The sequence below is a fragment of the Corvus hawaiiensis genome, chromosome 30 (genome assembly GCF_020740725.1).
Source record: "Corvus hawaiiensis isolate bCorHaw1 chromosome 30, bCorHaw1.pri.cur, whole genome shotgun sequence".
Classification (NCBI taxonomy): domain Eukaryota; kingdom Metazoa; phylum Chordata; class Aves; order Passeriformes; family Corvidae; genus Corvus; species Corvus hawaiiensis.
In genome coordinates this window covers 11,185,870-11,201,111 of record NC_063242.1, presented here as the reverse complement: position 1 = coordinate 11,201,111, position 15,242 = coordinate 11,185,870, and the positions used below count along the sequence as shown (strand labels likewise).

Sequence of the window (15,242 nt, the reverse complement as noted above, 5' to 3'; positions counted from 1 at the left end):
ATGAGCCCTTTTAGAGGGGGGAACAAAAAGAGTACATGTAAATTTTTATTTTTCCTTATTTAATTTAACCTATTACTAGCTTAATAAATAACAGTAAATGAATAGAAAAACATTAAATATCACTACCTAAAGCTCTGAAGCCATAGCATAATATATATACATTTCTGGTATTAGAAATCTACACACCATAAATTATTCTGTGTCTCAACCATTTGTCACTGTAACCTTGTTTGACTAAGTTGCATAGTACACAGTGATGTCAGGCATTTCAAGAAGCTATTTTAATTATAAATCCCATGTTAAAGATTAATTACCTGTTTTCTCCCTTAAGAGACAACAAAATTATTTATCCTTGATATTATAAAAAGCAGAATCTGTTGTTGAGATGTCAGCTGGCTGGTGGTGAGCAATTGGTTTGGGTCTTTTTGCATCACCTGTTTTTCTTGGGGATTTGTTGTCGATTTGTATATTTCCCCTCTGTTATTTTCTTTGGTACTATTATTATTATTTTCTTTTTTTTTTGATATATTATTAAAAATGATAATGAACACCTCTCTTTATCTGAACTCACGAGTTTTCACAACTTTATGCTTTCAATTCTCTCTTGCATCCCAGTGGATGAGGGAGTGAGCAAATACCTGTAGGGTCCTTATCTGCCTATGTGGGTTAAACTATGACATCTGCAATAACCTTGGCTATCACAGTGAAAACACGATTAACTGTAATTATGAGCCATGGTAAGGAACAGAAATACCCTTTGGAAATACCAGCTGCATCTACATTTGAGGCCTGTTCACATTTTAAGACGGGTACCTGACTGGACTGTCATCATAATCTGGATCTCTAGCAGTTACAACCCCCACCAGTGAGCCACTCATCGCTCCTTCAGCAGTCTCCATCACATAGTTCTCCGAGGTGAAAACTGGAGGCTCATCAGCATCTTCCACATTGATTTTGACAATGGTTGTATCTTCGAATGGTCCTTCTTTCAAAAATTGCTCATCAATGTATCTGTTTACAGCTTTTGCTTGAATACTGTATCTCCTTTTGCTCTCATAATCCACTCTCTGTCAAGAAAGAAAGTGAGATTGGGAATATTTCTTTCTTCATATTTAAATTAAATATAGTTCAATAAATGGTGTGAGGTTAAAGAAAAACTAATGCTATAATTCTTTTGGGAATGTTTAAAAAAATTGTTACTTCTAAAAGTAGTTAATTCTAAGGTTTCTTTTTTATGTTAAAAACACTTTAAAATTAAACTGTGCTTGTGTGCTTTCATATTTCACATTTCACGCTGGCTTTAATGCTACAAACAATACTGTAAAAAAGAATTTCCATAGAATGTTGCCTCTAATAACACATAGTTACATTATTATTTTAGATAGTCTTTATCTACTGAAATATACATAATATATATATATATAAACAAAAGACCCACTAAGTAAATAGCTTCCTGAACTAAAAAAACCCCACAAAACAAACAGAAAAACACCAAAACAAAACCAAAAAAACTCTCACACTTATAGCGTTTAATTCTTCAGAGTCCTAGATTTCACTAGGCTATTGAACTCTATCTTCATTTCAGATGATCCCTGAGATGACCCTTCCTGTGTGATTCCAAAATAAATTACACAGCATCAAAGAATATTAAATTTCTTAATTTATAAACTGGTATTTTTGATTGGGTTTAATATCTTTTCAAAGCTATGTCATAACAAAAACTCCACTATCTAATACAGTAATAAATTCTTGTTTCACTTAGGAGGAGGTGTTGGAAGTGAGGTGAGGTTGTTTGAAATCTACTGATAAAGACTTTAAAGATGATGCATGGAAGAGATAGAAAATTTTCTCACAATGAGATACAATGTGTTGCACAGCAAGGGATAACATTAAGATACTCTGATTGTCACTATTATATTCAGCAATAATAGCAATGAGTCAAAAATGTAAACAGAAAGAAAAACATTTTTCTTTTTATCCCTCATAATATTCCAATCCAATCACAAAGCCCGGAGGAAAAAAAAAAAAATAGTAGAATCCAAAGCAATAGGCCTTTTTTACACATCCAACTTGCTTGAGGAATTTCTTTCAGATATTTAGAGATTTTTTTTTTTAAGTTTCTGGAATCTCACCTTTTTTAGTAAGATAATTCCTTCTTGAGTCTCATTGTTAGTAATGATGTCAAAAACATCTGAGTTATCTCCTTCAATGAAATAGTCCATGGCTGCATTGTCCCCTATGTCGCTGTCTTCTGCAAAGACTTTGCCTACGGTGGTGCCCACGGGAGCCTCTTCAGAGACACTCATGTAGTAGAGTCCTAAAGAAACAAATACTGGCAAAGTTTAGTGATGTGCCATGGTTAATAAGTGCTGTAGCTTGAGCGTCTCAGAGAGCTGGGAAAAGCCTCCACCTTTTACTAGAGCAATGGACATAATCTGGCATTGTATCGATCTTGGCTGAAGGGCAGGACAATCTTCCCCCTTGGGAGTCCTCCCCTCTCAGGCCTACTTCAGCAGTGTATAGAGCAAAAGACATGAGGTAATGGTTTTAAACTGAAGGAGGGAAGGATTAGATTAGATATAAGAAACATTTTTTTTACTATGAGGGTGATGAAACACTGGCAGAGGTTGCCCAGAGAGATGGTGAATGCCCCATCCGTGAAAAAATTCTAGGTCAGTTTGAATGTGGCTCTGGGCATCTCTGCCCGCTGAAGGAGGTTTGGACTAGATGGCATTTAAAGGTCCATTCCAACACTATGAACGAACAGGGTAAAAAACAGTGGAGGGCCAATAAGCAGCTCCCACATCTACTAGAAACTACCTGGACAGAGAGGCTCACATCATTTGCCAAAAAGTTTATAGTATCTGTCAGAAAAAAGGAAGAGAGGAAAAGAAGAAAGAAGGTGAGTGAAAATGGTGCTAAATATCCCATTTTCCAGATTTTAGGCTGAGGTAGTACAAATTATAAGGAAAGCAGTTTAGTAATTTGTCTCCAAAGTCTAGTGGTAAGTAAAACCAGCAGGCTTGAGATCTTTTACAATGATAGGTCTTCTTTTCCTCTTGGTTTTTGTGCTTTTGTGAGGAATTTTTTTTCCCATTATTTTACTTTTTTACAGCTGTATGCTGAAGTCAAAGCACAGCCCTGTTCTAAAAAGACCTACCAGCAAACCTAACAGAGCTACAGTGGATCTAAATTTCCTCAAGACTTCCATTACAGTAAGAAACCTGTACTCACGCTGTTGAAATTTAGGTGGATTGTCATTGATGTCAGAGAGGTTGATGGTAACAGTGGCTGTTGCAGAAAATGCTCCTGGTTGCCCAACCATATCTTTGGCTTGGATGATGACTAAATACTGATCTTTTGTTTCTCTATCCATTTGAGAAGCCATTCTTATGACCCCTAAAAATAAAAAGTATGGTATAATAGCATATAAGTCTCATTTTTTTCTCAACATCTGACATGGGTCTCTAGTATAATATGGGTATAAAATTTATCACTGGACCCAGTTATGAATTTACATTTTAGACTGTGCACAGCACAGTTGTCCTAATACAGGGAATAGGTACTCAAGGTAGCAAGTATGCTGTATGTCAAATCCATTCTGTATATTTAGAGTTCTGGGGAGCAGAATACTCCATATATTTCCTCTATCATATATAACTATCTCAGAAATTTGGTTTTTGGAGGGATGTCACATATCTGTGGTTTCTCCAACACATAGATAGAAATATCACATGATGTGTCATAGAGCTGTTAATTGAGAAGTGTCCCTAGGTTAATTTATTGAATGGGATATTCAGAATCCAACTCTTTATTCTAACAAGATAATTTGCTAAATAAAGTTTGGATATTCTAGAGAGCAAGAATTTCATTATCCTATGGGAAAGAAGAAATTGATTTTCTTCAAATCTAGGAACTAAGCAGGGATGTAAGAGTGTGGGGTGGTATCAGTTGATCTTTGTGTTGAAATCAAGAAAGAAAATTTTGCTTTCATCCATCTTATTAGTTTATGAATGTTGTCAAGTTACAAATTCATTTGTAGTACCTGTCTTTGGCTCCACAGAGAAATAAGGCTGTCCCTGAACGAGACTGTAAAGCAGACGAGCACTATTCCCATAAGAAGGATCATCAGCATCTGTAGCTGTTACCTGTGTAACCGAAGTACCTCAAGGAAAAATAAAATAGATTATGTTTGTTTTCTTCTTGTATAAATTTTCTCATAATTACAGAACATAAACTCTTTAAAAACCTTTTAGCATAACAGTTACATTAATAAACAGTCATAAAAATTTACAGGAGCAAAAGGCACCTAGCAATATTTATCATCAAAAAGGGAAGATATTTCCTCAGCAGCTATTCTTGTTGCATTCAAATTTTCAATTAAAATAAAAGTAAATAGTATATGATTTTTCAGCACTACATTTATGTAGCTTAAAATACTACATATATCATGCCTATTTCCTAATATGTGAATGGAGCAAAGCAAATTGTTTCTCCTCCTCTTGTATATTTTTCAAAGTATTTTATGGAAGATTCCCATAGGAATAAGAAAACACAGTTACTTTATCACCAGCAGGTCCACTGGTGATAAAGAAATTAATTGTTAACAAGCAAAGCAGCCAAGAACAAGGCTACAATAAATTTTTTTATCCTTGAGTCTTTAATGAGCTTGTCCCAGTACAAAACTCATGGCAGAAATTCCAGTGCCAAAACATGGTGGAATCAAACTGCAGAGCTTGATTTCTTCTTCAATGGGAAGCTGTTTATATCCTAGATAGAAGATTGACAGCAATCTCATGGCACCATCACTATGACTGTCCTTGGAAAAAAAAATACCCACAGTAAGATCATTTTGTAAGGTAATAATTATTTTTGTCTCTTTTCCTCACCTAGATTCTGAATTAGAATACAAATATCACTTCTTGTGAGGAACAGCAGGAAATCAAGCTACTTTCTAAAAATTTCTGGCATATGTTCACACAGTTGCACCTGCTTATCAATACAGCAGTATAGTCATGCTGCAGGAGAAAAGAAGAAGAAGAAAATATGGAGTGCAAGGAGTTAGACCAGTGTAGTGGTTTGGTCTAAAATACTCATTACTGTTTACCTTCTGTGAGATAAGAATTAGGAGAAAAGCAAAGCAGGCACCAAACTTGAAAGAATATAAAGAAGTTTATTAGCAGACCTAAAAGAGGGAAAAGAAAAAACCATACCACACCTTCAGAACACTTCTCCTCCCCCCCACCTTTCTCCCTTCTCCCACTGACAATGTAAAAAGACAACCCTTAAGATGTTCAGTCTGTTTACTACTTGCATAATAACCTTGTTCAGTCCGTTTAGGAAGAGGAGTCTCTCTTGCTCATGCTATGAAAACATCACAACGAGACAGCCGCCCAGGTTGGTTCTCTGCTCGCATGTGAGTCCCTTCCCCCCGTCTTGCAGCTTTTCCCACAACTGCTTTTGAGGGTCCACTCTTGAATTACTGGGGTACAATTTTAAGGTTGAGCTGTTCAGAAACAAAAGTTCTCTTCACCCATCCCATCTCTGGGAGCATTTAATCTCTAAGAACAGAGGCCCTTCTCCTTCCCTGGGAGCAAAGGGTCCTCCTCATCTTCATCTCTAGGACTATCTCTGGGAGCATCTCTAGGAACTGAGGTTTTCTCCTTTCCCATTTGGAGCAAAAGTCCTCATCACTTCCATCTCTCCCTGTTCAAACTTCTCATGAAATTACAGCTGCTTCAGCATCTGCCTATCTCGGCGCAGGTGCTTTTGCTCACAAGTACAGTTTGAACGCTCCACCCCCCCGCCTTCATGAAATTACAATGGGATACTCTGATATATCATAGCTTTACAACAGAATTTCAGCTTTAAGCATCTCCTCTTTATCTTCCCTCAGGTTTTCAGCTCTTCAGAGCACTAAAAGGGTTAATCTCACCCAGGCCTTGCAGCTGGAATTTCGCTTATCACTGTTGGTCGCATGATCTTTGCCAGACAGTGGTGGGCAGCTTTCGGCTGAATCTTGGCCACACTGGAGAGGGGGAGCCGAGCCGCTCTGGCTGCCCACAGCAAGGCTGTGGGGGGGAGGGGAGGGGGGCATTCCATGGGTGGAACAGGGCCCATCGGCTCCAGGATGGCCGTGGCCCAGCCCGGCCTGGCCCGAGCAGGGCCTGGGCTGGGCCCGCTGGCCCCCGCACAGGGCCCGCAGCCACCTGTCCCAGCACCGGAAACGAGAGAGAGAGGCTCTGCCCGGGGTTTGTCTATTCTTAAGTGTGGTTCACAGAAGCAGTCAGAATTTTAAGTGGCTTAAAAAATTGTCCATATTCAAACTGGCCAGCTGATAGGTTCTGTCAGGTTACAGAGGAGCTGTAAGAACCCCTTTGCAAGAACATCACTTCCGAGACTATGCTTTGCTAACCCATGACAACCAGAAATACACTTTTTGATGACAAAAGCAAAGTTGATATTTGTCCCAAAAAACCCAAATTACAATAATTGCTGGGTTTTCTAGCAGTTAAATAGTTTTATTTTCAAATAGAAATGAAAAAGGCTTTCTCATATAAGGATATGCTAAATTAAATATTAAATTTATTTCAATATTTTTTTTTTTGCATTTTCTCTCAATTTATTCAGCAGCACTTGAAGTGATTCCATAATGCATGTTATCTTCTCTCAGGCAGAGAGTAAACTAAACTGTTACTAATTCCCACCAAATTTTGGACTTATATGTCCTTCGAAACCCACCTACAATATCAAATATCTGATGTTTATGTGTGTTTTAGATATGTGTATAGATACATAAACATATATATACAGATCTTATTGCTATGGAGAAATGTTAAAGATAAAATTGAAGATTCATATTTAATCAGGGCACATATATGCCTCAGAGATAACAGATTTCTTTAGTAAGACTGAAGAGTAAATGGAATCTTCATCTATACAACTGTTCATATCAGCTGTGATCTATGAAAATTGCTCTCACAATCACAGAAAATTTCTTCCTCTAAGAAAATTTAGCATGACTAGAACAGAGTTGCTTTGAAAAAAAAATTGCTAGTTAGGAAGGGATCAAGAACTACAGATGATCCAACAGGTTTACTCTGCCATGAATGCCATTTTCTACTAAACAAACTCAAGTGTCCACAATCATGTTTAGAAATGGACTTATTTACAGCATCATATTTAGTAAATCAGGAATAAAATCCAACATATATAGGACTTCAAAGTTATCATTACAGCTTTTGCGCATCTCACACATTTAAAGGTAGATTTATTTTCTGCACAGTTTCTAAGCATTATAAAGAAATGTTGAACCTAATCCAGCATTTCCTTCTTGTCTGGGACCCAAGAACACTTTTATTCTTGTCTGTTAACTCTTCTAGAGTATTTCAGAATGCAGAAGTAAGGGCCTTGTCCAGTTGGAGTCAGTGGGATGCAGCTGGTGGATGTAATTAATGGAAAGATGAATAGTCAAAAGGAATGTAGTAAAGAGGGAGCTGACCTGGAGGGAAGAAATAAAAGATATCCTGCACTCTCAAGAAGAAGACTATTTATTTCTAAATTGGGGTGACATGAGACCATGTAAAGAGCAGTCTATAATTTCTAACATTTTTTTAGAAAAAAGATTTTGTGATAACTACATGAACCTCTATGTTAAGTATGGGCTATGTAGTAAGCAGAAGAAAAATATTACCCTGGCTTTAGAATACTTTCTCAGTTTTTAATTTTTCACTTCCATGAAATCTGTATTTCTTTATAAATTTAGGCATCAGAAAAAACGATCCACCAAAATGAACTAAAAAAAACCTGAAACAAAACCCTAACAAAACCCACCCCCCCCCCCAAAAAAAAAAAAGAGAATAACAACAACAAAAAAAGCAAAAACCACAAAAAAAACCCCAAAACCCAATTCAAACCATTTTCAGAATGGAATCATATTTACCTAACATTTGTAGTTGAGTGACAGAAATTGCAGTGTTAATATTCTGTACTAAAAAACTCCCAAAAAACATTATTTGTAACTACATGACTGTGAGAAGAATAATTTAACAGATACAAATGATATATTTTAAAACATTAAATTAATATATAACTGCACACATCCCCAAAAATTAAGAAACCCCAAAGTCCTAGTCCTGATCTTGCAAGCATCATGTGATATAAATGTCAACTGAACTTTTTGATTAGCTTTTTTTAAGGTAAACTGCTGCTTTGTATCTCTGCCTTGGTTTTACCCTTCTTGCACAAAACATAGTAGTGCCATTTAAAAGCTGCAGCCCATTAGGTATACTATGGGGCCCTCGTATGGCAAATAGCTATTCATTTTTCTAACTAGAGCTTGAGATCTATAAAGACATTAAGTACTGATAGATTATTGCATCTGGCTCCTAACCACTCCATCAGATATACTGCATTTGTACAAGTTTAACAGCTATAAGGAAGACACTTAGTGTAAAATCGTACCAAATGCCTGAGGGTAAAGCGGAGTCCTGTGTTCTCAGAAAAGAGTCCATTTGCTGACATGCTTTTCATTTACTGTGATACTAGCATATAAAACCCTAATAAAATTTAGTGCTGAAGATAAAAGAGAGCTAATAAAGAATTAAAATGTATTCTAATTTGTTGGCACATTAGTATATATATTCATACTTGTAACTAACTTCAGGCAAAGTTATTTGGGCCTATTTTCTCTTTTTGCTGTGGTTCTCTGAAGCAAGTGACCAGCTCTGAATTATTCCCTACTTGCTTTCTTAGTTCCAGACAAAATGTGCACTAGCAGTGACCTGCTTTCCCAAGTATTGACCACACTTCCTAAGAGTGTTTTTGGTGATGAAGTTATTAGGAGATTGAACATCAGTGAGCTGAACAGAAGCTAGAGAAACAGAGCAAAGGGAAAGCCTCTCTATTGCACTATATCACTTAAAATAATTCTGTTCGTCATCCCTTAATATGCAAGAGTATGTTTTAGTTTACTGGGAGAAAAGCACTTGTTGCAACCACTATGATATCAATACTGCAAATTTCGGTGGGTCACTCTTTTTCTCTGCTATGAGTTTATAAATTTCCTGGTAATGTTAGTTTAGAATGCACACTGAAACAGTTTTCACCTCAGTAGTGCAGTTCCTACCTTTTGAGAAGCAGGGTAAGTGAGCACCAAGAAGTACTCATGGTGTGTGGCTCAGTTATTTCATGTTTTGGAGCTGACAACTATCAAGGTATACACTCTGCTTGCATTGTTTATTCCAGATATACACATTAGTATTCCAGTAGTGTCTCCATGTAAGAAGTAGGTGAAAGAATGATCTCTGGAATAGCTATGGTATTAGTGATAGAGAGTCAAGTGTAGAAGCAGTAATGCAGAAAATATTTTAAGATCCTGTATGACCTGGATTCATGTATCATACACTGGATGGTCGTAAATCTGTGAGTTTACTGTTTCAGGAAGTCTGTGTCTGAGAGAGAAGGCAAACAGGGGTCTTGCTTCATTTTTCAACCATTCTGACAAATGAGACATGGTGTTACTTCTGATTTTTTAACTTTTATTTTCATTTCATATGTTTCTATATTTCACTGGAATAGCTTTCATTTATAATATTACAGGAATATCACAAAGTAAATTACATTTTCTGCAGCTTAATTAATCTTATGCTGACATGATACCGTATTTTAGGAACGTAAATATATAATAGATGACACAAGAGAGTGGACAAAGACAACTGAGCCTTTCATTTTTAGTGTATCTCTTTATAGCAAAGTCAAGGCAGTATAGAGTGAAATTTCTCGTTTGTCAACTGGTTGTTGACGGTTTCAGGTGAGAAACAGGTATATGGGAAAAGATTACTGTTGATTTTGGCCTTAAGTACCACCCTACCTGACTATATTTCTTTATTTTTTTTTCATATAGCCATCATAAAGACAGAAAGATAAAATGGAAGAAATTCAGTTGTTCATAGACTTGTGTGAATGGTTACAAGTCTCTGTGAGTATAAATGAAGACATAATAAATAATCAGTAATTTAAAAACATTTTTAAAAGAGACTAAGTGGCCTATAAACCATGCTTTACCACAGGGAAAAAAAAAAAAAGGACTTACCAAAGTCCTAAATTTGTGCACTCCCAGATAATTCTAGACAATGAACTGTCCTCATTTTTACTATGAGCACAAAAGAAATAAAAATGCAGAGGTCCTTGACAAGACACCTATTTTCTTGTCCCCAAGCCTGAGTAAATGAGCAAGATACAAAAGCTAGAAAACCCTCTGAACAAGCAACTGATTATGTTAGAAAAAGTTATTTGACCAAGAGGTCAGATGCAGAATTAAGTCTGTCTACACAGAAGAAAGTGGCAGTGAAGAAACAATCAGAAGTGATTTCCCTGGTAGAAGGTGGTATAAGCAGGGTCACTAGCAAATAAACTGATCAAATGCATGTTTTTTGTAGCTGTCGCTGGTAGTGATGGTGAGCTGCTGCTTCCTGGCAGAAATCAAGATGCTAACCCCACTTTGGATTAAACACCAGGCATGAATATCCTTTCCTTTCAACTGCTATCCTGGCTGGTATAAGAAGATAAAGGTTATGGCTTTCTGTCAAATATTCACATATCCTGCTCTAAAAGTTGAGCAGATAATGCTTAATGAAACATAGTTTTTAAAATTCTTTATGATCACTGATGCTATTACATTAATGACCTCATTGATTCATACCATTTAAAGCAGCACAATATTTGAATTTCTTTTCAATATCAATTGCAAAGGAAATAACCAAAAGAGGTAGGCATATAAATTTAAAGGATTACTGGGATCCTTTCTGTAAGATTTGAAGAATCCAGTTTTCCTTTGATTTTGAAGATAGTTAGTTGGAGATATCTATAACATGCCTTTTTACATCAGCTGTATTCACACTTAGGGGTTTTTGAAGGCTTTAAACATATATGTACACATATTATGAATGCATATGTGTATGTACACAAAGATGCATATATACACCTATATTTGTCAGATATTGACTTTGCTTTGCATTTGTTATATTAAGTTTCCAGACACATGACACATCTTAGTGCAGGTCTTCTGGTCACGTGAAAGTGTGAAAGAAGAGGTACAGGGATGAAGTATTTCCTCTTGACTGGAAAATTACAGTTCATGTACTTAGGAAATCAGAAGGCAGTCCTTTACTGCACACAATCTTATCCAAACAAAGAGAAGCTGACTGATAGGAAAGAGGCTTGGCAGTGTAAATAGGTAGGCAACATGCAGAAAGTGAGGGTGGCCATCACATTTTCTTTGCAACTGGCTCTAGTACTCTACCTATTTTGACTGGGAATGTTATATTTTTAAACAAGTGCAGGTTTCAAGGCTGAATCACTGATGGGAAAGACAAATGTCTATAGTCAATCCAAGTGTGTATCCAGAATCTGTAAAAGGACTTAGATAGATGTAGGTACTTAAATATTTAAAAACAAGAATGCTAAGTAGAGGTATTTACAACCTTCAAGTTAAGAATTTACCTTTGCAAATTTCCAGAGCTGTAAAACAATTTGCTTCCTTCTTACTGAGAGGCAGCATGTAAAATATGCTATTAAGATTTTATATCAACACAGCTATCTAGAAAAAATTAGGAAATAGAGTTTGGTTCACAACATATCATACCTTCAGGTGACATCTCTGGAACACTGGCCACATAAGGACCATTCAAGAACTGTGGTGCGTTGTCATTGACATCTCGAACCTTGATGATAAATTCTGATTCAGGTTCAACAGGAAGCTGAGTGCTCCTGTTAATTGCTTGTGCTCTTAGAGTGTAGAAAGGTTTCTTTTCTCGATCCAGCTTTTGTGTTACATAAATTTTGCCATTATATTCATTGATGTAAAAAATGTTTCCAGCTCCCTCCCCAGTCAAAATGTATTTTAAGTTGCCATCCTGCTTGTCTAAATCCGATTTCAGCTGAAAGTACAAAAGAGAAAAATAAGTCATACTTTGGGAGGAATAAAGTTCTGAAATGTTCCTTTTATGCTTTGTTTTGATTCTGCAGTGAGCCCTGTCACTAATCAGTCTTCTTGGATACTAGTATTTGAAAGAAGGTACTGTCACCTTTTCAGCCAACCATTTTAATTTTAAAATATTTAAAATATGTAATTTTAAACTATTGATATAACAGACTTATAAAAGCATGATAAACCTGAAAAGAGATGCTTCAGCTACTTTGAAGTGAAGGGAATGCCTACTTTAGTTCATTGCTTTATCAGCTCCTCTATAATTCTGCTGAAAACTATGCATAAGTCATTAAATATTATCTAAATTTTTTATTATTGCAGATGACATGTACATTTTAAGGTTTATATTTTTTTTGTACTCAGCAATGCTAAGTGTAAATGTGTGCAATAGTGATGTTCTGTATCTGTTGAAATATTAAACAGGTGGAAAGACATTCTGTGGTGTAAGTCTGTATTATTTATTCTGAAATAAATTGATAGACATTTTCCATTTCCTTCCAGGATGATCTATATCCTCTGTTGTATTGCTAAGATGAACTTTATGGTGATGATTCCTTTGATGAAGCTGAGCCTTGGAGACAATTTTGGTCCAGCTGCATTTGTTCATGACAACAAAACAGTTTCGTTAATGTTAGCCTCACCTTGAGTGCTGGGAACAGGTTTGGGTGCCACAATATAGGAAAGATATTAAGCTGTTGTAGAGCATCCAAATATATAATAGACCAGTATTTTAAGAACAATAACTAAATTTTCTAATATGTCAAGTATCCACAGTTGAATTTTATAGGAACAGTAATTTCTATATCATTAATTCTCTATTTTTTCTTCACTTATTTTGGTTTTAGAACGAACTGTCTAAGAGCCTGGATACTAATTGAAAGATCTAAAGTTAAAAAAATATACTATTCAGCTCGCTTCTCTTATGAAGCAACATATTTAAAATGCAAAAAATATGCCTAACTGTTGACTTTAATTATCTCACTCTTTTGCTTATGGTTATTGTCCCTAAAGGTCACTACAGGTTACGAGGCCATAGAAAAGGAGAGAAGTAACTATGGGGTATATAGGGCCCATTTACCTATTGGATCTACTCAAAAATTTTGTAATAACTTCTGAAGTTGCAAAAATAGTTTTAACTTTTCTTTGGAAGAATACCTATGTCTTGTAAGATTTTCATAATGCATAATTATCTGCGTGCATCAGACAGATAATTTATTCAGAATGTGACAGGGACACTGTGAGGAACGGTTTTCAGTTCCTGCTCTGAGTTCTCTAAAGGTATTTAGGCCTAAAATATTCAGAGTTAATTATCCTTGCCAGTACAAAAGACAGAATTTTCAAGTCTAACGGAGTTTAGAACCATTCGAAATACAAACAACTTAAATATTTTCAACATAAGTTATTGTGTGCTACACATGGACCATGTTGCCCCCTTTTTAAGTGGTCTGGTCAAACTCATTTTAACACCATCCAAATATGGCATCTCGCTAAGGGGCAACACAGATTCTTTCTTATCCATAGATCATGGTTTCCTTATCACAAAACCCAGCACATAGGAGAGGTGATTTATATCTACTTCTTTAGACTAAAATAGGGCTCAGATGTGACCACAGAATGCATCAAACCCTTAGGGTTTGGGAGCATGCCTTGGACTGGCTACTGAGACATAACCAGTGTTTAGCAATTACACTAAGAATCATTTATCTACAAATATTTCATGACCTTGAACATGTTAAATGACAGGTCTCTTACAGATGACATTTGCTGAGAAGGAATAGCAAAGGTATTCAGTTTACTTGTTTTTTTAGGCTGGGCACAAAATAAATGGTCTTACCACTGTAAATGAGAACTGGGAACAAGAATTTTTGTACTCATCCTCGTGTATCTGCAATTGCAGTGCTGATAGACACATTTATTTTTCTTAATCTTGATAATGGAAAAGGAGTAATGAGTCTATGTTAAATGAAATTTGAAAATTTAGTTCTCACTGTAAAAAGATTTTGATATAGAATAGTGATTTAAAAACAGAGACTGTCTACCTTTGTATTTTTGTTGATGCAGTTTTCTTCATGGCCTTAATTACTAAAAATTCCTGTGTTGATCATAGACTACCACTTCATTTGCTGAAAGCAGCGCATATTCTACTCAATAAAAAGACACAATTAAATATGTCTGATTAGACAATGGTTACACTGCAATATATTAACAGTATTCTTCAATAAAATCCCCAGTTAACCTGTGAGAAATAAAAAGGTGAGATCATGAAAATGCATGACATTTATGAAGTTTCTTTGCAGGAAACTGTTTTTAAGGTGTTGCAAAAGTAATAATAATTTTTTAAAAAATAGTATGTCTTCACTTGTTCTTTCAGAAGTGAGACATCACACTTCCATAGTAGTTACTTGGAAAGGGCTGTGAAAAAGTAATTAATGAATTTTGAGCACTTCACCCTTTGGGCCCAATTAAATTTTAGTGCTAGTTAATTAGCAGTTAAACTTATTTTGGTTCATTCATCTAAAAAGGGCCTTAAAGAAAAGAAAAACTAGATCTCAAGATTAAAATTACTTCTAGCATACAAAAATAAATAACAGTAATAAATATAATAATAATGATAAGCAGAGAGAGAAGGGGGCAGATAAACCCTCATTAAGACAATTATCTTAAAGCACATTTTTAAAGGAGGGTGAAAAATAATTGCTCGTTGTGCTAAACCTATGTTAATCTAATGAACCATGCAGATTCCTGTAGTTTCTCAGTGGTAAAAGGATTTAGTATTAATCAGCTTCATTAAAAATTAATGAGGGGTAAATCAGCTGCTACTTAGTGTAATAGAAAATCATGCTAAATACTGTTTGTAAACTACACTACACTCAGTATGGCTGCTTTGATGCAGTGCCAAAAATAGTACAAGCAAATTGCCAGATGTTGATAAATGAGTCCTTAAATTCCATTCAGAAGAAAGAAAGGAACTTTTCAGCTTTATACTTTAATCTGCTGTGTATGGAACTAGTTTTAGTAACAGCATGCATGTGAAGTTTCCTTGACAGCAGTCTTCAGTGAAGGAAGGTCCTTGGTACTGCCATGGCCTACAGTTCTTGGACTTCTCTGACCTTGAGCAAGGTCATAGGAAAGGAGAGATACAGTACTGCCTAATTACGTCTTCCTGATCTCTTCTTTCTACATTTGTTGCTATTTCCATGTCGCTGGAGATGTTTGGTCTTCCAAGTCAGGGTAGGAGCTGCTAATCAGCATG

At 35.8% G+C, this 15,242-nt stretch overlaps 1 protein-coding gene across 7 annotated transcripts in view; it reads right to left on the bottom strand.

Moving 5' to 3' along the window:
• CDH19 (cadherin 19) overlaps positions 1–15,242 on the bottom strand; it is a 116,214-nt gene that overhangs the window by 24,980 nt on the left and 75,992 nt on the right. For 6 of the 7 annotated variants that reach the window (XM_048289421.1, XM_048289417.1, XM_048289418.1 and 3 more), the window contains 6 exons: positions 11,645–11,939; positions 5,108–5,185; positions 4,046–4,165; positions 3,235–3,399; positions 2,133–2,317; positions 814–1,067 (listed from right to left, as the gene is read on the bottom strand). In XM_048289421.1, the coding sequence (XP_048145378.1) occupies positions 814–1,067; positions 2,133–2,317; positions 3,235–3,399; positions 4,046–4,165; positions 5,108–5,185; positions 11,645–11,939 (1,097 nt within the window). The remainder of the gene's footprint in view (positions 1–813; positions 1,068–2,132; positions 2,318–3,234; positions 3,400–4,045; positions 4,166–5,107; positions 5,186–11,644; positions 11,940–15,242) is intronic. The other variant, XM_048289422.1, reaches the window with a different exon arrangement.